Below are 21,955 nucleotides of genomic sequence, written 5' to 3' on the forward strand. Positions count from 1 at the left end.
CTATCAGTGTTCTTAAAAGTCTCCTTGCTCTCAGTTTCTTCCCATTCCTACCCATCCTGTACACTGCCATAGAATTCATTTTCCTTAAAGAGTAAGTTCTAAGTGTTAGTCACTCAGGCATGTCCAACTCTTTTCGACCCCATGGACTGTAGCCCGCCAGGCTCCTCTGTCCATGGAATTCTCCAGGCAAGAATACTGGAGTGAGTTGCCATTCCCTTCTCCAGGGGATCTTCCCGACCCAGGGATTGAATCCAGGTCTCTTGCATTTCAGGCAGCTTCTTAACCATCTGAGTCACCTTTTAAAATTTACTTTTTATCAACTCAATCTCCTTGTTCAAGAATTTACATCTTTGCAAATGGGATAGTGATTAAGACCATAGATGATAGACCTCCAAGTGTGAACTTGAGCAATTAATTCATGTAAAGCTTCTAACACTCAGTTTCTTCAACTCTAAAATGTGGTTAATTGTGATATCTACCTTATAAGGTTGTTGGGTGCATTAAATGTGAGAGCAAGTAGCACAGTGAAGTAAAGCTGCTATCTTATCTTCTCTTGTCTGTCTGCCCACCCATCCTAGTCTGACATTCTTTTGTACCCCTATCCAACATAACTCCTTTCCAGTTAGACTGGTCCTTTCAATGCCTCTGTATTCATTGCTGTGTGAGTTTTCTTTCACTATCCAAACCCTATCATTTCTCAAAAGGCCCACGTGTTCTAAAAAAAAAGCTTCCTCATTAGCTTGGAGCTAGTGCACTGATCGCCCTTTGTATTGGGTTGGCCAAAAAGTTCACCTGGGTTTTCCTGTAACATCTTAGGGAAAAATCCAAACGAACTTGTTGGCCAACTCATTACTTTAGAGATGTGAAACCTGAGTATATTCCATTGCTCACTTTATCATCAACTGTATTATTTCATTGTGCTTTTACTGTTTTGTTTTTAAAATATTATGTTACATTTTGTTTAAAAATATTTCAGTAATAAAAGATTTTCCAATAAAAGTGGAAAATCTTTTTTCCTCTGAGGGAAAAATTCTGCCATAAACTCTATACATTTCTCACAGAATCTATAATAGTATTTACAATCATTGTTCAATTTAATTGACTTGAATTGAGACATAACATAGGCTCCAGTGGTCTTCAAAGTGAGGTGCACAATTCTAGGGAGCTTACAGATAATTCATTAGAGTTCAGGAAGAAAATACTGTGAAGTTTCTATTTATTTTTATCATTCTTTTGACATATTTTGACTATGTTTATAATATACATATTGTACATTTATTATTTATATATATACACACATTATTTGTAAATGTACATATATAAATGGCATATGTTCAAGAAATTTTAATCTTGGTGTCCTAGATCAAAACATTTTCAATCTACAGTATTGAGATGAATATAAGCATTTGACAACAGTTAATCATTTTTGAGCACTTACTGTGCCCCAGGTGCTATGCTAAGAGTTTTTACATGCATTAACTCAATTCTCAAAACAATTTAAAAAATCTTTATTTATTTGGCTGTGTCGGGTCTTAGTTGTAGCATGCTCAGTCTTCGTTGCGTCATGTGGGATCTCGTTCCCTGACTAGGGATTGAACCCAGGCCCCCTGCATTGGGAGCTCTGAGTCTTATCCACTGGACCACCAGGAAAATCCCCTCAAAACAATTTTTTTAAGGTCAGTGTTATTATCTTTTATTAGAAAGGAGGAAAGTGAAGCACAGAAAGGTAAACTAACTAGTCCAAGATTCCATAATGAATAAGTGAGGGAACCTAAAAATACATCTATTTGAATCCAAAGCCAATCCTCTTTTTTGGAAGACTTAAAGACATAATCCAACTTCTGTAATAGATACAGGACTATTCAAAGTTATCTATTTCTTCTTAAGTGAGTTTTGATAACTTGTGTCTTTCAAGAGATTGATTCATTTCCAAAGGTAATCCTCTTAATCAGTGTGCTACCATGCATACCTCTGTTAGGAATGCCTTTTTTTTTTTAAATGAAGATATAATGGAATTGATGTCCTTCTACTTGTTACTTAACCAGGGCATTATGAGAACCATATATAGATTTTTGGAAAGTAGAAAATCATCTTAAGAAAAACCAGGTACATTTGACCCTTGAACAAGGAAAAGTGAGGAATGTCAACCCTCCAGAGCAGTGAAAATTCCATTACAACTTACAATTGGCCTTCTGTATCTGCTGTTTCTCTGTATCTGCTGTTCCACACCTGAGGATTCAACCAACCATGGATTGTGAATTACTGTAGTTTATACTATTGGGAAAAAAATCCATGTGTAAGTGGACCCACACAGCTCAACCCCTGTTATTCAACGGTCAATTGTAACCACATGATTTGATTCATATTTGATACTTATCCTCTTAAGAATATGAAAAGCCATTATAGAGCTCTTTCTTAAAGAATCTTTTCTGACTTCTAAAGTTGAACCCAAACTAACATATGCTTTGCAACTTTTCAGTTCTTTCTGAAAATATAATAATTCAAGAAACAAGTACCACTCTTTCACAACAAATAGACTTGACAACTCCATCCCAAGTTACTGGACTAAAACCGCAAAAGACTACATATTCTTCTATAGTGGTGTCTAAAAGCATGCCTGTATTTGCAACTGATTATACAACTCAACTGTATTCCAATACAACATCTCGACCACTGAAAACAATGACTGCACCAATTTTTTTTAAAGACTTCCACAGCTGAGACAGCTACATTTGCAGCAGACCTTTTGTCTACATCAGCAGCCATTGCTCTGTCTACCAAGAGTAACTTCGTAGGCCCAACTACCAATTCCATGAAAATAACTAAGTCCCCATCTTCAGAGAGCACAAGGACAACCAAAATGGCTGAATCCATTGCTACTGAGACTTCTCATTCAGCAGTAGCTGCTCATTTCCTGTACACATCTAGATTTACCAACAATTGAATTGTATCCAAACCTTCAGTAACTAGATCTCAGTTGGCTGTTATGAGGCTAGCATCTTTATTCTCACCTATTGAGTGAACATCCACGTCTACAACATCTTGGCCCAAACACAAATCCACAGGTATTGGGGCACTCCCTATTGCCACAGCTAGCCAGGAGTTTCCTGCATCTACAGCTGCTAGCAGGGTACGTCAGTCCACAGTGGATCCGACTTCAACTACAGCTACTCCCGTTGGGACTGCGTCAACAGTGCCACCTGAGTCTGTGCTTATCTCCACAGCTGTTTCAATGGACTCTGTATTTCCTAGAAATCAGACAGCCCAGGGACGGGGGAGCCTGGTGGGCTGCCATATATGGGGTCACACAGAGTCGGATACAACTGAAGCGACTTAGCAGCAGCAGCAGCAGATAGCATCCACATTGGCCACAACTGATATGGAAATACCGTTTCCAGTTTATTCAACTAGGTCTATTGAGATGACACCTATGCTAAGAACAGCTGAAATAGAATCACCATCTACAAATTTCCAGGCTGACTCTTCACCCATAGTGGATGATGTAATGCTACTGCTGCTACTGCTAAGTCGCTTCAGTCGTGTCCAACTCTGTGCGACTCCATAGATGGCATCCCACCAGGCTCCCCCATCCCTGGGATTCTCCAGGCAAGAACACTGGAGTGGGCTGCCATTTCCTTCTCCAATGTATGAAAGTGAAAAGTGAAAGTGAAGTCGCTCAGTAGTGTCCGACTCTTGGCGACCCCATGGACTGCAGCCCACCAGGCTTCTCCGTCCATGGGATTTTCCAGGCAAGAGTACTGAAGTGGGGTGCCATTGCCTTCTCCAGAAGACACAATAACTACCTTCATACCAACAGAGGCCTCTTCTATGGTACTTTCTTTCAGGACATCCTCTCTATTCACCAGAGCTCAGAGTGTACAGATTGTTATTAATGTTGAGATGACACATACAGCCTTGACTCCTGGGAAAACACTTGCACCTACAGTGGCTGAAGCTATATTTTTCTCCACTATCACTGGGCCAGTATATGCATAGAATATACCCACAGGTGGTGGAAACATGTTTCCTCTGATTTCCACTAGATCAGCTTCCACATCCAAGGAATGAGTCTGGTCCCACATCAACAAGTGATGAAGGTGTCCATCTATCCTTCACAAATGAGATCACTTGGACTTCCAGGCCAGATCAGACCTTGTTGATATCAGTGTTCCATGGGAGTACTTCTAATACAGAGCATTCATCCACAACTACTAATATTATCATCCAACCAGAAGCATCCACAGAGTGCAAGGCCACCACTATCGCTAATACTACTACAGACAGATATACAACAGTTCTATCCAAATTGACATCTCCATGGCTCACTAATTTCTCCATGGTTTCTGGAGTCACATCTGTAACCAAATGACCTGAGTCTAAATTTAGCACCTTACTACTAAAAACCACCCCTGCATCCACAGTACTTGGAAATGAACTTCTTTCAACACCAAGGGAGACAGTTGTTTCACTTGTAGATAGAATATCTGCCCTTGCTGATGTGGAACCAAATTTTTCTACTGAGGAGAGTGCTTCTGAGAACACACAAACAGAGACAAATGGTACAATTGCATTTGGAGAGACAACAGCCGCCGTTCCAGACTCTGCAATGATACAAAGATTCATTGCTACTGTGACAAGGAAAGAAACAACTTTCCATTATGGAAAATCGGCTCTAGCAGTGACGATTAAGTTTTCTCCATTTGCAACAATGCTGGAAGCAACAGAGGAGTCTATTTCCCCCTTTCCTGATGCAGAGAAGCTGACTGCCCGATTGGAATACAACTGCTGAGGTGAGAGAAAGTTGGTTTTCTACAAAATCAATGAAAACAACCCCTAAGAGTTCATACCACGAAACTATGGATATCTTTAATTCCACCCACATCTACATAGGACCTTGGACTTCAGAAACTCCACCTGAGGGGAATCCAGCTCCATCTCCCACTTCTGGGAGCACACAGACTCCATCTACCTCAACCACAAGTAACACAGAAGAGGTCCATGTTTCAGAAATGTCTACTGGTCTTGGGAAAACAGCTCTCCTTTCACAAGCTCTGGCAATTACCACACTTTTGTCTCCTGAAAAAGGGAGCATGAGTGACCTCCCAGTATATACTCCCAGGACTGAGAAAAAGATAGTAAGCACCACTTCTGTGACTCACCCTTTCTCACACCGCCAGGACAGTTCCTTTGTAGATACTGTAACTTCTGGGACAACCAGGATATCAAATCCTATAAACAATAAGACAACTTTTTTACACTTGCTTTCACCTAGGACTCAGCCTGAGGTGTCTTCGGTTGCCTCTCTCATTTCTGAAAGTACACAGATTTCCCCTGAGTCCCCATCTCTTTCCACAGCTTGACTATCTAGTGCCAATTTTATAGCTGTGTCTACTGACAAGATCACTACAGCCCTTTCTGTTTCAAATGTATCTATAGCACTTCTTGGGAAAACTTCTATAATAATGTCCATTCATATCTACTAGATGTCCTCACAGACAGTTAGTGTCACTCCTTTCACTTCTAAAAGTGTTTTGGGCACTCCCACTGTACTAATGACTGGATTTTCTAAAATGGACATTCAGATTGTTTGAAAAGTACCTCTGTAGCCACTTCTGGGCCGGGTCTGAGATGTCCTCAATGTCAGTTAATGTCTCCGCTTTTCCACCTCTTACTGTTTCTTCTGATGCTTCCACAACAGGTGGATCATTCTATACTTCATTGTCTTCACTTACCCCCAGGCCTTCTATGACCATGCAAACATTGTCATTAGATGTCACACCTTTGACATATGCTGGGTCTGCTTCAAAAAATGCAGTGGCTTCCGTTGTTTTCATTACTTCAGAAATAACTAAAAGTATCATCCAGCATCACACCTACATCCTTTTCCTCCCCAGCAGAGCCAACTTTTCCCTCTGGGAAAACCATTCCAACCACTATCATGGCTGGGACAGTGACTCCATTCATAGGCATCCCTGTCTCTCCCCTACTCAGTTCTAAGAACACTGAAGCTATTTCTTCCATTCCAAAGACCACATTTTCATCATTTCTATCAACAGCCCAACAATCATCACAAAGATATCAGGGCACCACTCTGGGCATATTCCCGGGGATTACTAACAGCTCTCTTTCAACTGTATGCAGTGGTAAAGCAACAGCTTTCACAAATACTTATTCCAGACATGGTGCCCCTGAAAGTGTGCTTTCATCTACTCTGGAAAATCTCCGCACTTCCTTGAATATTCAAATTTCCCCATCTTTGACTGGCTTTAAGAGCACTCCTGGATCCACAAAAAGTGTAAAAATTACCATTTATCATTCTTCAAATACAGAAAAGAAGACTTCCTTATCAGAAAATACTTCAACAGCTGAACTGACAAAAGGTGCCATGTCTGTGAATACACCTGTTTCATACCCTCCCTGGATTCCATCCGGTACAACTTCACCCTCTTAGACATCAGTTCTTTTTTCACCTCAAAGTACTGAAGCCAAGTTCTCTACTCCAAAGACTTCTCTTCCTCCTATGTCCCAAAGAGTTGAATTTCCAGTTCTACAAACAAGAACCACATCTAGTAATGCCCAGTCTCTGCTTTTGACTTCCTGGAACACACCCACAGCTGAAGATCTCAATTTTCAGCTTCTACCACTGCTCATGTACCTACATCCAACAAGAAGCAAACAGAGAGTCCTTACGTTAGTCTAGAGTCTTTGTCAACACTCCCAGTCTCTCAGACTGGTCTTGTACCTGGAGATGTAATGGCAATGTCATCAATTTCCGCAACAGGAACTCTTCCTACCTTGGGGATGTCTGAGAGCCCTTCATTATCAATATCTTCAAAATCTATCCCTGTTACTTTGGCTGACATTAAGCACACATTTGAGAAGACAACTACAATATAACTCTTGTGACCACACTCAAATCAAATATTTCTGTTGCTGCTTCAGAATCTATCATTTCAAAGGCTGCTACTTCACCCATGCTGACTTGGATCTTATCTAGTCTTCCTTCTGGTTCACCTCTGGCAACTAGATCCAATACTCTTCACATTATATCTTCCTCTCCAGAAGAGATATTCAGTTCAGTTCAGTTCAGTCACTCAGTCGTGTCTGACTCTTTGCGACCCCATGAATCGCAGCACGCCAGGCCTCCTTGTCCATCACCAACTCCCGGAGTTCACTCAGACTCATGTCCGTCGAGTTGGTGATGCCATCCAGCCATCTCATCCTCTGTCATCCCCTTCTCCTCCTGCCCCCAATTCCTCCCAGCATCAGGGTCTTTTCCAATGAGTCAGCTCTTTGCATGAGGTGGCCAAAGTACTGGAGTTTCAGCTTTAGCATCATTCCTTCCAAAGAACACCCAGGACTGATCTCCTTTAGAATGGACTGGTTGGATCTCCTTGTAGTCCAAGGGACTCTCAAGAGTCTTCTCCAACACCACAGTTCAAAAGCATCAATTCTTCGGCGCTCAGTTTTCTTCATAGTTCAACTCTCACATCCATACATGACCACTGGAAAAACCATAGCCTTGACTAGACGGACCTTTGTTGGCAAAGTCTGCTTTTCAACATGCTATCTAGGTTGGTCATAACTTTCCTTCCAAGGAGTAAACGTCTTTTAATTTCATGGCTGCAATCACCATCTGCAGTGATTTTGGAGCCCAGAAAAATAAAGTTTGACACTGTTTCCACTGTTTCCCCATCTATTTCCCATGAAGTGATGGGACCAGATGCCATGATCTTCGCTTTCTGAATGTTGAGCTTTAAGCCAACATTTTCACTCTCCACTTTCACTTTCATCAAGAGGCTTTTTAGTTCCTCTTCATTTTCTGCCATTCGGGTGGTGTCATCTGCATATCTGAGGTTATTGATATTTCTCCCAGCAATCTTGATTCCAGCTTATGCTTCTTCCAGCCCAGCATTTCCCATGATGTACTCTGCATAGAAGTTAAAAAATCAGGGTGCCAATATACAGCCTTGATGTACTCCTTTTCCTATTTGGAACCAGTCTGTTGTTCCCTGTCCAGTTCTAACTGTTGCTTCCTGACCTGCATACAGGTTTCTCAAGAGGCAGGTCAGGTGGTCTGGTATTCCCATCTCTTTCAGAATTTTCCACAGTTTATTGTGATCCACACAGTCAAAGGCTTTGGCATAGTCAATAAAGCAGAAATAGATGTTTTTCTGGAACTCTCTTGCTTTTTCCATGATCCAGCAGATGTTGGCAATTTGATCTCTGGTTCCTCTGCCTTTTCTAAAACCAGCTTGAACATCTGGAAGTTCACGGTTCACATATTGCTGAAGCCTGACTTGGAGAATTTTGAGCATTACTTTACTAGCATGTGAGATGAGTGCAATTGTGCGGTAGTTTGAGCATTCTTTGACATTACCTTTCTTTGGGATTGGAATGAAAACTGACCTTTTCCAGTCCTGTGGCTACTGCTGAGTTTTCCAAATGTGCTGGAACTTTCACAGCATCATCTTTCAGGATTTGAAAGAGCTCAACTGGAATTCCATCATCTCCACTAGCTTTGTTCGTAGTGATGCTTCCTAAGGCCCACTTGACTTCACATTCCAAGATTTCTGGCTCTAGGTGAGTGATCACACCATCGTGATTATCTTGGTCATGAAGATCTTTCTTGTACAGTTCTTCTATGTATTCTTGCCACCTCTTCTTAATATCTTCTGCTTAGGTCCATACCATTTCTGTCCTTTATTGAGCCCATCTTTGCATGAAATGTTCCCTTGATATATCTAATTTTCTTGGAGAAATCTCTAGTCTTTCACATTCTGTTGTTTTCCTCTATTTCTTTGCATTGATCACTGAGGAAGGCTTTCTTATCTCTCCTTGCTATTCTTTGGAACTCTACATTCAGATGCTTATATCTTTCCTTTTCTCCTTTGCTTTTCACTTCTCTTCACAGCTATTTGTAAGGCCTCTCCAGACAGCCATTTGCTTTTTCACGTTTCTTTTCCATGGGGATGGTCTTGATCCCTGTCTGATAGAGTTCATCAGGCACTCTATCTATCAGATCTAGGCCCTTAAATCTATTTCTGACGTCCACTGTATAATCATAAAGGATTTGATTTAGGTCATACCTGAATGGTCTAGTGGTTTTCCCTACTTTCTTTAATTTATGTCTGAATTTGGCAATAAGGAGCTCATGATCCAAGCCACAGTCAGCTCCCGGTCTTGTTTTTGCTGACTGTATAGAGCTTCTCCATCTTTGGCTGCAAAGAATATAATCAATCTGATTTCGGTGTTGACCATCTGGTGATGTCCATGTGTAGAGTCTTCTCTTGTGTTGTTGGAAGAGGGTGTTTGCTATGACCAATGCGTTCTCTTGGCAAAGCTCTATTAGCCTTTTCCCTGCTTCATTCCATATTCCAAGGCCAAATTTGCCTGTTACTCCAGGTGTTTCTTGACTTCCTACTTTTGCATTCCAGTCCCCTGTAATGAAAAGGACATCTTTTTTGGGTGTTAGTTCTACAAGGTCTTGTAGGTCTTCATAGAACCATTCAACATCAGCTTCTTCAGCACTACTGGTTGGGGCATAGACTTGGATTACTGTGATATTGAATGGTTTGCCTTGGAAATGAACAGAGATCATTCTGTCGTTTTTGAGATTGCATCCAAGTACTGCATTTTGTTGACTATGATGGCTACTCCATTTCTTCTAAGGGATTCCTGCCCACGATAGTAGATATAATGGTCATCTGAGTTAAATTCACCCATTCCAGTCCATTTTAGTTTGCTGATTCCTAGAATTTTGATGTTCACTCTTGCCATCTCCTGTTTGACCACTCCCAATTTGCCTTGATTCATGGACCTAACATTCCAGGTTCCTATGCAATACTGCTCTTTATAGCATCAGACCTTGCTTCTATCACCAGTCACATCCACAACTGGGTATTGTTTTTGCTTCGGCTCTATCCTTTCATTCTTTCTGGAGTTATTTCTCCACTGATCTCCAGTAGCATATTGGGCACCTACTGACCTGAGGAGTTCCTCTTTCAGTATCCTATCATTTTGCCTTTTCATACTGTTCTTGGGATTCTCAAGGCAAGAATACTGAAGTGGTTGGCCCTTCCCTTCTCCAGTGGACCACATTCTGTCAGACCTCTCCACCATGACCCACCCGTCTTGGGTGTCCTCACAGGGCCTGGCTTAGAAGAGATATTAAAATCCACATGTCTTTTGTTAATTTCCCCTTTCATACTTATTAGCATTTGGTTGAAAAACTGGAAATAGAACTGCCTTATGACCCAGCAATCCCACTGGTGGGCATACACACCGAAGAAACCAGAATTGAAAGAGACATGTGTACCCCAATGTTCATCACAGCACTGTTTATAATAGCCAGGACATGGAAGCAACCTACATGTCCATCAGCAGATGAATGGATAAGAAAGCTGTGGTACATATACACAATGGAATATTACTCAGCCATTAAAAAGAATACATTTGAATCAGTTCTAATGAGGTGGATGAAACTGGAGCCTATTATACAGAGTGAAGTAAGCCAGAAAGAAAAACACCAATACAGTATACTAACGCATATATGGAATTTAGAAAGATGGTAACGATTACCCTGTATGCGAGACAGCAAAAGAAACACAGATGTATAGAACAGTCTTTTGGACTCTGTGGGAGAGGAAGAGGGTGGGATGATTTGGGAGAATGGCATTGAAACATGTATAATATCATATAAGAAATGAATTGCCAGTCTAGGTTCGATGCAGGGTGCAGGATGCTTGGGGCTGGTGCACTGGGATGACCCGAAGGGATGGTGTGGGGGTGGAGGTGGGTGGGGGGTTCCAAATTCGGAACAGGTGTACACCCGTGGGGGATTCATGTTGATGTGTGGCAAATCCAATACAATATTGTAAAGTAAAAAAAATAATAATAAATAAATAAATAATAATAATTCTAAAAGCAAAAATGTTAGGTTCTGTTGGTCAAAAAATAAATAAAATCCACATTTCTGACTTCTGACATAACACCAACACACCCACCTACTAACTTTACAATAGGACCCTTTGCTGGTGTAAGTGTTGTACTCACCGAAACCACCCCTACACTTACAATGCACGGTATCACTACGGGCTTCCCAAGTCCTTTCCCTGTGTCTATAAAAATCACAGATGACAGTACCTATATTTCCAAATCTTCTGAAGCATTTTCAGGAATCACTGTGACTGCCAACTCCAGGACTGTGCCTCAAGCTCCATCCTTTAGCAGAATGAGTAAATCACCTCCAGTTGACCATACCCCATCTGTTGGTGCCATGTTTCTACCTAGCCTTACAACAACATCTGCATGGAGCAGAATCCTAGCTGCATCAGCACCCGCTACATTAGTTCTTCCTAAGCCCACACAGGGCTCCCTTCTAAATATAGCCACCACTACATCAGCTGCTACTGGAGCCCCATTTCCGCTCATCTCCACTGGAGTAACACATCCTTTTACAGCAAATGTGTCCTCATTACCTTCTTCCTCTTTTGAGACAACCTGGCTGGACTCCACACCTTCCTTTTTATCTACCGAAACTTTGACTTCACCTATTGCCGTTAAGTCCAAAGATATATTCCGCAATGTATGTGGCATAATAATGTATGCACAATGGGATATGTGTTCTCAAAGAGAGCCAATTCTCTGAAGGCAGAAAGGGCAAAAGAAAGGTACAGGTGTTTCTTATCTCCTTCAGACAGTATCTACAGTGGGTACCTTATTCCAAACACAATTCTCTAGCCATCTTTCTTACCTTTCCTTTATTGACATATAGGCAAATGTATGACACTTTTAAGCCTCCTTTCCATCCATTTTCTTCCTAAAGCTCTGACTTTGCCAGTGTGGACATGGGTCAGGAACCTTACCCCCTTCCCTATAAGAGGATTATATGGCCTTAGGTCCAACATGTTGACCACATACTAGAAAACACCAGAAGATACTCTAGCTTGCTCTTTTTTAATTCTGTTAATGCAGGTTTAAGTCTTATCCAGTTCCTTCCTCCAGCTAGCTTCTAATGCTTATCTGTGGCCAGGGAGTATTTGGCTTCCAAATCATTCAAATATTGGATGTTCCTTCAACTTTTATATATAGATATAGACATATACATAGATTTTTTTTTGCCACACCAATGGCATACAGAATTTCCCCAACCAGTAATCAAACCCATGCCCCCTGTAATGGAAACGTGGAGCTTTAACCACTGGACCACCAGGGAAATTCATTTTCTCAACTTTAATATTCTAAAATAGAAATTTTTTTAAATTGAAATTTGATAGTACAGACAAGAGAAACAAGGGAATAAAGAGAAAAGCTTGAAGCATAAAGAAGGGCATAGGAAGAAACAAACATTTTCTCAGTACAAATGAACCTGTGAGATAATGTTCAGCTTGGCCACTAAAAGGACTAGAAATCTGTTGGCCAATGAAACCTAGGATTTGAGGGGAATTGTAGAATATCTGTCAACTGTGCAGAAATCAAGGAACAGCCCAAAAAATTAAAGCAAAACTGCCAGGGTACATCCTGGTTTGCTTTGGTATATGGATCCAAAAGTACTGGTTCTTGACCTTGGAGTTAAATTAAGCAGAGTTTAAGAATGAGGCTTCGTTGTTTGGTTTCTTTAAAGTGAAGAACAGTTTTGACCAGACTTGCAGAAGTTAAATTTCTTGAACTAAAGGAATGAAATTGATCTCCTTATTTTTACAGTTTCCTTCTACAATATTGAAATGAGCCTCTCTCTCTTTGATGAAGAGCCAAGGATCCCTATTACCAGTGTCGAAAAAGAATTTGCAAAAAAAATGGGTAAATAATCTATTGACTATTTATGCTACATCTAAAAAAAGTGAATAAATATATGTATATAAATATGTAACATCTTATGGAAAAACTTGAACTTTTTAGCCAACCCGATATATATAAAACTAGGCTTCACTTTTTTCTATGCATAATACATTACAGCACATTGGTTTTGATTTTTTTTTTTTTTTGCTGCAAATTTATCCACTCTGTAAGCAACACCATGAAGAAGTATGTGGTCTCTTTTTTATAGTGTCAATACTGGAAATATTTTTATGAGGTGTTATTAATTGGTTTAGAACTGTACATATCTCTCCACTGATATGAATTCTGCACCTTTGCCACGTTTCCCTACTTGGGGAACCTAGGAGAGCTGTGATAACATAGTGTATCCCATTGTACTTAAATATTTTTGTTTTCTGTACTTTCATTTCTTCTCTCTTTTATGCAAGAAATGTCTTATTTATCCTTACGTTTTTCTGATAATAAGCAGTAATACCTACTCTCTGTAAAAAATTCAGACACTAAAATCTGAAACCCAGAAAATAAATATCCTCCCTAATATCATTTATTGTATTAACACCTCTTAACAGTTTGAAGCATTTTCTTTTAGATTTTTTTCTATATATACTAACAGTCATTCATACATGTTTTTTTGCAAAAGTAGCTGGAATCATGTTAATTATGCTATTCTGCAACTTGCTTTCTTTTCACTTAACCATGTGTCTTTAGGCTCATTCATGCTAGTAAACATAGACCTACCTCATACACTTAAAAAAAAAAAAATTTCCCTAGGAAGTTGTAATGTGGTAGCTTTAATCCAGGCATCCTTTGGAGGACATTTAGTTGTTTCTATTTTTTTTTTCTATTTGGAAACAATGTTGACAATAATCCTCTTGCAATAAATTTGAAGGGGGTGTACTTGAATATTTCTGTAGGATAAATTCCTAGAACTGGAATTGCTAGGTCAAAGGACATGGATATTTTACATTTTGATAGCTATCATTAAGTGGCCTCCCAGATAGGTGGTACCAACTTGCACCCTCACCAACAGTAACTGATAATGTCTGCTTCCCCTGTCTTCCCATCAGCATTTATTTTCAAGTATATACGACATGATTATAAGTGCTTGAAAATGGGTTGGTTTATTCATCCACCAGGCCTGCTATAACAAAACATGATGCACTAGGTGGTTTAACTGACAGATTTTTTTTCCTTTTCTTTTAAATTGAGGTATAGTTGATTTATGATACTGTGCCAATTTCACACATCCAGCAAAACGATAAAGTTATGTATATATTATTTTACAGACATTTATTTTCTTACAGTTCTGGAGGTTGGGAGTCTAAGATCAAGGTGCTGGCAAGGTCGGTTTCTGGTGAGGCCTCTGTCCTTGGCTTCTCACTGTGTCCTCACACATGGCCTTTTCTGTGTGTGTGTACACAGAGAGATCTTTAGTGTCTCTTCCTCTTCTCAATATGGACACTCAGTCAGTTCAGTTCAGTCGCCCAGTCATGTCCGACTCTTTGCGACCCCATGAATCACAGCACACCAGGCCTCCCTGTCCATCACCAACTCCCGGAGTTTACTCAAACTCATGTCCATCGAGTCGGTGATGCCATCCAGCCATCTCATCCTCTGTTGTCCCTTTCTCCTCCTGCCCCCAGTCCCTCCCAGCATCAGGGTCTTTTCCAATGAGTCAACTCTTCGCATGAGGTGGCCAAAGTACTGGAGCTTCAGCTTTAGCATCATTCCTTCCAAAGAAATCCCAGGGCTGATCTCCTTCAGAATGGACTGGTTGGATCTCCTTGCAGTCCAAGGGACTCTCAAGAGTCTTCTCCAACACCACAGTTCAAATTAGGGCTCCACCCTATGACCTCATTTAGCCTTAAGTACCTTCTTAAAGGTGTCCCTGGTGGCTCAAATGGTAAAGAATCAGCCTGCAATGCAGGAGACCCAGGTTCAATCCTTCAGTCAGGAAGATCCCCTGGAGAAAGGGATGGCAACCCACTCCAGTGTTGTTGCCTGGAAAATTCCATGGACAGAGGAGCCTGGTGGGCTACAGTCCATGGGGTCACAAAGAGTCAGACATGACTAAGCGACTAACACTCTGTACTTTCTCTACCTTCTCAAAGCTTTTATCTCCAAATACAGTCACATTAGTGGGTTAGAGCTTCAGTATGAATCTTGCAGGGATGAGTTCATCCCACACCAATAGGTAAAATGTAGATCAAAAAGCTGAGTGGAGCAGATGGAAATGGTAAACCAACTGAAATAATAAATGCAGCTTAATGATCACATCAGCTCAGGGAACTTAGCTGAGTTAAGAAAGAGGGGCAGGAGTACTAAAACAAATGTTTTATCTTTTACAGTTGAATTCTATATTTCAAAACAGTGAATTTGTTCTTGCCAATCTGGCTGTTCAAATTAAAAGCAGGTATGTGAATGTCATCTGCTGTGGGTCTGTTCCTATCTGGAAGGTATATCCTCCGTTTTTGTTTGAGACTGCTGCATTTTGAGTTGCATCTTCCCTTCTGACTATAGGTTCTCTTCGGATTGATATAGAGGTTTGTATTATTACTGTGAGGTATAAAGTCAATGAGAGAACAAAACAGAAAAAAGTAAATAGGGGAAGTAGTGGAATTGGACTCAGTTATCCCTAAAATCCCTCTTAGCTTTAAAATGCTATGATTCTGTGACTTAGGGAAAAAAAAATCATGTCTTAAAGGGATGAAACGTTAGGGGTGGCCATTGTATGAGGATTAATAAGGTCTTTTAGTTTTGGATAATGCACTTTCAAGAATTAGAAATTCTAAGGGAACTTTCAATGTTTCAAGTGAGGAATGCTAGCTAGTTCCAGAATTGCCTGGGGCACAGATTTGGAGGGGTGATTGCAGTGAAATTGGCAGGTGCTGAGTACTATCCAGAAGACCATAACAAAGTTAACTGATCATCTGAGGAAAATTTTCTTTGCTCTTGTCCTGCACATATACTAGTCCTCTGTTAAAGGAAAATCCCAAAGAATCCCTTTGAAAAATAAGCATGGTTCTGGTACACCATGGTTAGCTGATTTTTTAAAAAACACTGAGTGTGACTGCCTGTCTTCCATACACTGGGATTTTTGTTTCTTTTGCATGTTCAAACATAAATGGGTTTAAGAAAGTTCACAGAAAGTAACAGAAGTAAATCCATGATAGGTTATAAAAGGAAAATTGGAAATGTCTAAAGTATACACCATTCTTTCAAAAAACTATGTCTATGATTTTTCTTTATTACAGAGGTAATATGTGGTCAATGTAAAAACTTAGAGCTTTACAGAAATATATGACATGGACAGCAAAAATCTCCAGAAAGCTGCCTTTCCCCACCAACTTTAAGAACACTGGTTAATAGCTTATTTTATATATTTATATATTTCTCTAGATTTGTTGTCATGAGTTTACTAAAAGAATGGGACCATATTCTGTTTTACAACTTTCTTTTCTTGCCTTAGAATACATCATGTATATCCTTTCCAGCTAATACTTACAGATGTAGTTTATTTGTTTTAATGACTGCATAAAATTCTTTTGTATGGATGTGCTGTGGTGTATTTATCCAATTACCTCTTGATGGACATTTGATTTTCTTCACCTTTGTATATATATTTTTATACACCCCTGCTGATACTATTATGGAATAGATTCCTAGAAGTGGGATTGCTGAGTCAAAGGCTTACCACCATTTTGATATGCAAATAATGACCCAGCTATTTTTTTTTTCCAAGAGGGTTGAACAGGCATTTTAGACCCAGCTCTTTTAAAGTGTCTCCTTAGAGACCTAGTGTTATCCGAATTTCAAGCAGGGGGATTCTACCATCTACCTCACAGTTGTCTTTTTCCTGAACTTGTTCTCTCATGTATTTGGTACTGTGGTTTATTTTCCTATAATTTTCTGGTGATTTTGGTACAGAGACATTACTGGGGAAGAAATAACCATGGACCAATTTGTAAGTATTTTTTCAAAACAAATTTACTTGTAACCCACCCTATACCTGATTATATATAGGTAAATAGCTCTTCAACTGCATATTATCAGGCAAGGTTCAGCTGTAATAATTGAGGGGCAAACTACATTACTTTCTTTGGGATCTGCACAAGAATCCACTAAGAAAACCAATCTCTGCATTTCTGAACTGTATATGTGGTAATTTTTTGAAGCACATTTTGGGGTCTATGGGAGTATGGAATGATTTGAGGATTGCAAATGATAAATGAAATTTCTTGGTTATAGGCATCTGGCAAAGAAACCTTTTTTTTTCCAAGAGTGACACAATTATTTGCAAAATGGGCATCCACTCTTGTGTAGAATTCAAGTCAATGTGACAAAACTATCTCCCATTATTTGTTCCAGTGTCTTAAAGCTTTACAATGTTAGATTCTGAAAGAATTAGTATGCACCAAGGTTTTAAGTCATTTAAATCTGAGATAAATATTTTGACTACACAAAATATAGTCAAGCCTACAGTGCATTCCAAATTATCTGCCATCACTTAAAATGATGTAAATACCTGAGTCAGAATGTAAAAATTGAAAACAGTATACATAATGTGACATAACTAAAACTCCTCTCAAATAATAGGTGTAAAAGCCTTTTGGTGGTAATGTGGCCCCCAGAGTCAGGCTGCCTAAGTTAGAACCCCTGCTTTTCCACTTTCTGATTATGAGAACTTGGGCAACTTAATTAAACTCCCTGTGCCTCAGTTTCCTCATCTGTCAAGTGGAGATAATAATATGACCATTCCTCACAAGGATGTTGGAAAGAAGGAATGGATTAACCCACATAGAGTGCTTAGTACAGAACGTAGAGCGTGAAATCCTGGTAGTGATTTCTTTGTCATCACCATGTTTGGATTCAGAGCCTGAAGGCTTTGACTCTGCTGCCAGTTCTGTGGGATACTGGGCACATCATTTCAGTTCTCTGAGACTAGAAAATGGAGTGACACATCTGTGCATTATCCACCCTGCAGTGTTGGTGTCAGGACTAAATGCATTGATGTTTTGCAGGTGATTTGTAGATGGCAATGGGTTACATAGATATAAAGTATAATTATGATTGTAGTTGTTAGCAATAGGCCTGTGGTCAATTGTGACATTTGTTTAAAGGTTTCAGTGACTACGTACTTTTCTTTTGCATTATTTGAAACAGAGAAGGGCAAGGACTGGCTACAATTTCCCACGTACCATACAGGTAGGAGCTGAGTTTATTCAGAGTTGGTACATTTACTTTTAATTTTCTTTCCATTTAATTCTGTATGTGTAGCCTGTTGGTCAGAGCTGTCAGAGGGAGATCAAAGTACCTGCTGGTTATTTTGCAGATGCTGTAATTGGGCTCTTGCCTTTAAGAAATAAGCTGCTTCAGTTGGTCATGGCACAGCCTAGCAGCCTGCCCGCTGCCTCTTTGTAGTGAAGAGAAAATGGGGTCCAAAGTGGTCATAATTTGGGGATAGGGCAATATAGTGTTGTCATCAAAAAAACTCCACGAAATACTGAGCAGGGAAATTGCAAAACAACCTGGAAAGCAGCCTCGGTCCTGTTCAGGCTCGTGGTCCAGGTCCTCCTGGAACACTGGTTATTATTGTTCTGCTTGATGCAACCCAAGAAGGACATATAGACCTAGAGGGGTGGGATGGGGGTGGGTGGGAGGGAGATTCAAGAGGGAAGAAGTGTATGTACACATAGAGCTGATTCACTTTGTTGTACAGCAGAAACTAACACAACATTGTAAAGCAGTTATACTCCAATAAAAAAAAGAAAGAAAAAAAAGGACATATAACTACAGAAGTTTCATGGGAAGGTCTTTAAAATATTTAGAGTGAGAAGGGTAGAGGGTCTGCTCTACTCTTACAGCAAGAGGAGAGGTTTAAAAAGAAAAGCCCTCTTCAGACTGAGAAGATGGAAGCTGAGAAGAGATTGGCTACCAGTGGAATGGGTAGTATGAACAAGGACTTCACTAAATATGGATCAGTGGTGGGGATGGGGCAGGCGTGGCTTAGACTGGACATAGAGAGAAATTCTGAGTAAGCACAGGCACATCTGACTTTTAAGAGCTGATAGGAAATATAAGAAAGTATTCCTCCAAAAAGAGGGATCTACAAACAGAAATGGAGAAAAAGCATAGGCAAACTTGTGAGTCTGAAATGTGCTTTGTAATGGAAGATAGAGATACTAGGAACGTCTGAGGACCTCGCTATAGAGCTTGAAGTTAAGAACAGCCCTGTTCTTTCACATCATATCTTTAATGGACAGAACATTCCAAAATAAGATATTAGGTCTTTGTGACCTTGGTTAAGGCTCAGTTTCTTCATCTGCAGAATGGGGGGAATAATAGCACTACCTCATAAGGTTCTTGTGATAACATGAATTAAAACATGCAGAACAAGAGCTCTACAAATGTTGGCTACTATTATTATCATCATTATTATTTTATTATAGAAATAGACCTTCTGCAGAACACAGTTTTCTAGACTAATTGAGCATGTGCCTATTTGCCTTATTATTGAGGTAATGATGGATAAATTAGAGACCAGAAGAGTAAAAGGTTTTCTCTGAATGCTCCATCTTCTCTATTAATTATCACAAACCCTAGAAATTGCATAGCTAGTCAATTTCAACATAATGCAAATGTTGCTGACTATTCTTTTAAAAATGGGTTTTGAGTTGTTTGTTTTGGATATGAGAAAATTTATCAGATGACTTCAATGTGCTGTACTCCATCATTTCTGAAGATTTGTCACTTAATAGCTGTAAAATGCTTGATATTTATGGACTACTAATTAAGTCATCTGCACAGAGTTTCAGCACCGCAGGCCAAGTTGCACTCTGTGGCCATAACTGCAACATCTTTCTCTTTTGCTCTGCTTTTTAGCTCTCTTTGTCAGGTCATCATAAAGGCCACCTCTTCTTTAGCGCCCATCAAATTGATTAGCAGGATCAAAAGTAAAATACATGGCAACTTCATGCATGGAAACTTCACACAAGATCAATTGATATTATCAGTAAAGTCTGGACATGCTGCAGTGAGAAAACTAGGTAATTTGGGTGAGTGTTTTCATATGAATGAATTCCCTTTTTTATAAACTTCTAAATGCATACATAGCAAGAAACCCTGACTTCAGAAGGGGGAGAGAAACTATCTTTAAGTTCCTTTCCACACCCTTGGTATTCATCGTGCCCTGACAGCCTTTTTACCTGGAAGAGCTTGTTAAAAAAACCAGAGTACCAGAGGAGTTACCAGAGACCATCAACCCGCTCTGGATATTAGCAGCAGCCAGTTCATCAGTGGAGTGGGAGCACTTTTTCTCTTGCTTAAATACTTAGAGAAGGAGAGGAAGGTGTCTTATGCCCTTAGAGAAGAGACTGGGATGGCTGGGCAAGGCTTGCTGATCTGCTTCTCAGGCCACCCTGATTTATGGAATCAAACAAACCAAGTGGGTGGTCAGTAAAAATTGGGACTTTCTCACAAAAACTAAGCTCAGGACACATCTCCCTTTATGTGACAACACTTGGCAGCAAAACTTTGCTTTTAGCATCAATATCAGAACAGAGCATCCTGATCTATACTACTTATGATGAATACATTGAATTTATTAAAACCAATTCCAGCCCAAAGTCCATTAAGAAAGAGAAGTCAGCCTTTAGTGTCTGGTCACTGCACCCCAAACTATTAACAACTGCACTCAAAAGGAAGGCAGTCGGCAGGTGGGGACTTTCGATTTTTACTCTACTCTTTGTGTGGCTTGACTTTTTTCAATGCGTATGTACCATTTTAATGAAACCAAAGCAGAAGAACTGTCCTGTCAAGTGGTAGTTTTAAAGCAAAGGACCAAATGTGAGATCTGACTGGGAGCCTTATTTTTAAAAAAGATTCAATTTAATGTTATTTTCAACCTGCTTTAAATTGCCTGGTAGAAAAGTTTCCCCTTTTATTTGCTGATGTTTATGTGCAGGGTAATAATGATGGGTGGTAATGGATGTTCACGAAACTTTTAAGTGCCTTTTGCCCTTTCAAATGTGCATTCATTTTCTCTGTAGAGCCCAGAAAGTGCAAAGCCGAAGAAACAGCCTCTAAATACAAAGGGACATATAAGTGGCTCTTAACCAACGCTACTGAGACAGCCCAAAGTAGATGCATAAAAAATGAAGATGGAAGTGCTACTAGACTCTGGTATGCACCGGCTAAGTTCTAATTGCTAGTTGGGTACACAAAGATCTGTTTAATTGGGAGCATGTTTCCAAGTCCTTTGTCTGTGCACACCTCCTCCTTCCCCCTCTAGTGCCCATCTTCCTTTCTTTCACCTTTTGGGTCTACTTAAGCATACACATACCACACAATAACAACCCAGAAAAAATTTCAAGAAGACAAAAGAGAAAAAAACCACCCATGATCCTACCACCTGAACACAGCTGCTTTTAGGTGGTCGTATTTTTTTTCCCATGTAGCCTTTTATGCGTTTTAAATTTTATGTAGTGGTATTCACCCTTCTTATAGCAGTAATGTTATTTAACCTTTCACTCAGTGGTTTATCAAACATTTTCCGTGCTTTACATTTATTGTCTTAATGACCTTTTCAAAAACCTGCCTCAAAAGCTACCTTGTTGATGGGCCATAATAATTTACTAAATCACTCTACTATTCTTGACTTTAACATTTTCCTTTTTCATCAGCCCCTCTTTTCTTGCTCTTTGCTACCGGTTTATGCCATTAACTTAAGTGCGCAGACAGGAGGGACAGCAGGTTTTGACAAAAATGTAAAAGCTGTCTTTTGGAAGGTGACATCTTAGACTGAGTCCTACCTCTTCTTCCCTACGTCTAGTCACTTAGTGAGTCGTGTAGCTTTTATGGTCACAAACAGAGCTCACATCTGCCCTTTCCTTTCTGACCCCACTGCCACTCCCTGGGTGCCTACAATTAGAGCAGTCTCCTGGCCTTCTAACTGCCCACTACCTCCCCATCCCCAGCTCTACTTCACACTGCTGCCAGCATAATTGTCCTGAAGTATAGCTGTCAACATGCCGATTTCCCACTCCAGTTCTATATTGCTTTAAGGATTAAATCCAAAACCCTAAATAAAGTACTTAAGACCCTCAGGCCCCTTTCCTTCCCCTCTAGATGGACCGTT

General features: G+C 40.0%; 1 protein-coding gene across 1 annotated transcript in view; it reads left to right on the top strand.

The window, feature by feature from the left end:
- ADGRG4 (adhesion G protein-coupled receptor G4) overlaps positions 1-21,955 on the top strand; it is a 95,522-nt gene that overhangs the window by 14,989 nt on the left and 58,578 nt on the right. Inside the window, 18 exon segments of the mRNA XM_040265279.1 lie at positions 2,480-2,691; positions 2,693-3,262; positions 3,353-3,475; positions 3,757-4,064; positions 4,066-4,776; positions 4,778-5,571; positions 5,574-5,618; positions 5,621-5,847; positions 5,849-6,617; positions 6,620-6,889; positions 6,892-7,069; positions 10,960-11,568; positions 12,701-12,796; positions 15,164-15,232; positions 16,747-16,780; positions 17,966-18,024; positions 19,702-19,865; positions 20,868-21,000. Coding sequence (XP_040121213.1) covers positions 2,480-2,691; positions 2,693-3,262; positions 3,353-3,475; positions 3,757-4,064; positions 4,066-4,776; positions 4,778-5,571; positions 5,574-5,618; positions 5,621-5,847; positions 5,849-6,617; positions 6,620-6,889; positions 6,892-7,069; positions 10,960-11,568; positions 12,701-12,796; positions 15,164-15,232; positions 16,747-16,780; positions 17,966-18,024; positions 19,702-19,865; positions 20,868-21,000 — 5,371 coding nt within the window.

This window comes from Oryx dammah, unplaced genomic scaffold, assembly GCF_014754425.2.
Source record: "Oryx dammah isolate SB20612 unplaced genomic scaffold, SCBI_Odam_1.1 HiC_scaffold_23, whole genome shotgun sequence".
In the NCBI taxonomy this organism is placed as follows: Eukaryota; Metazoa; Chordata; class Mammalia; order Artiodactyla; family Bovidae; genus Oryx; species Oryx dammah.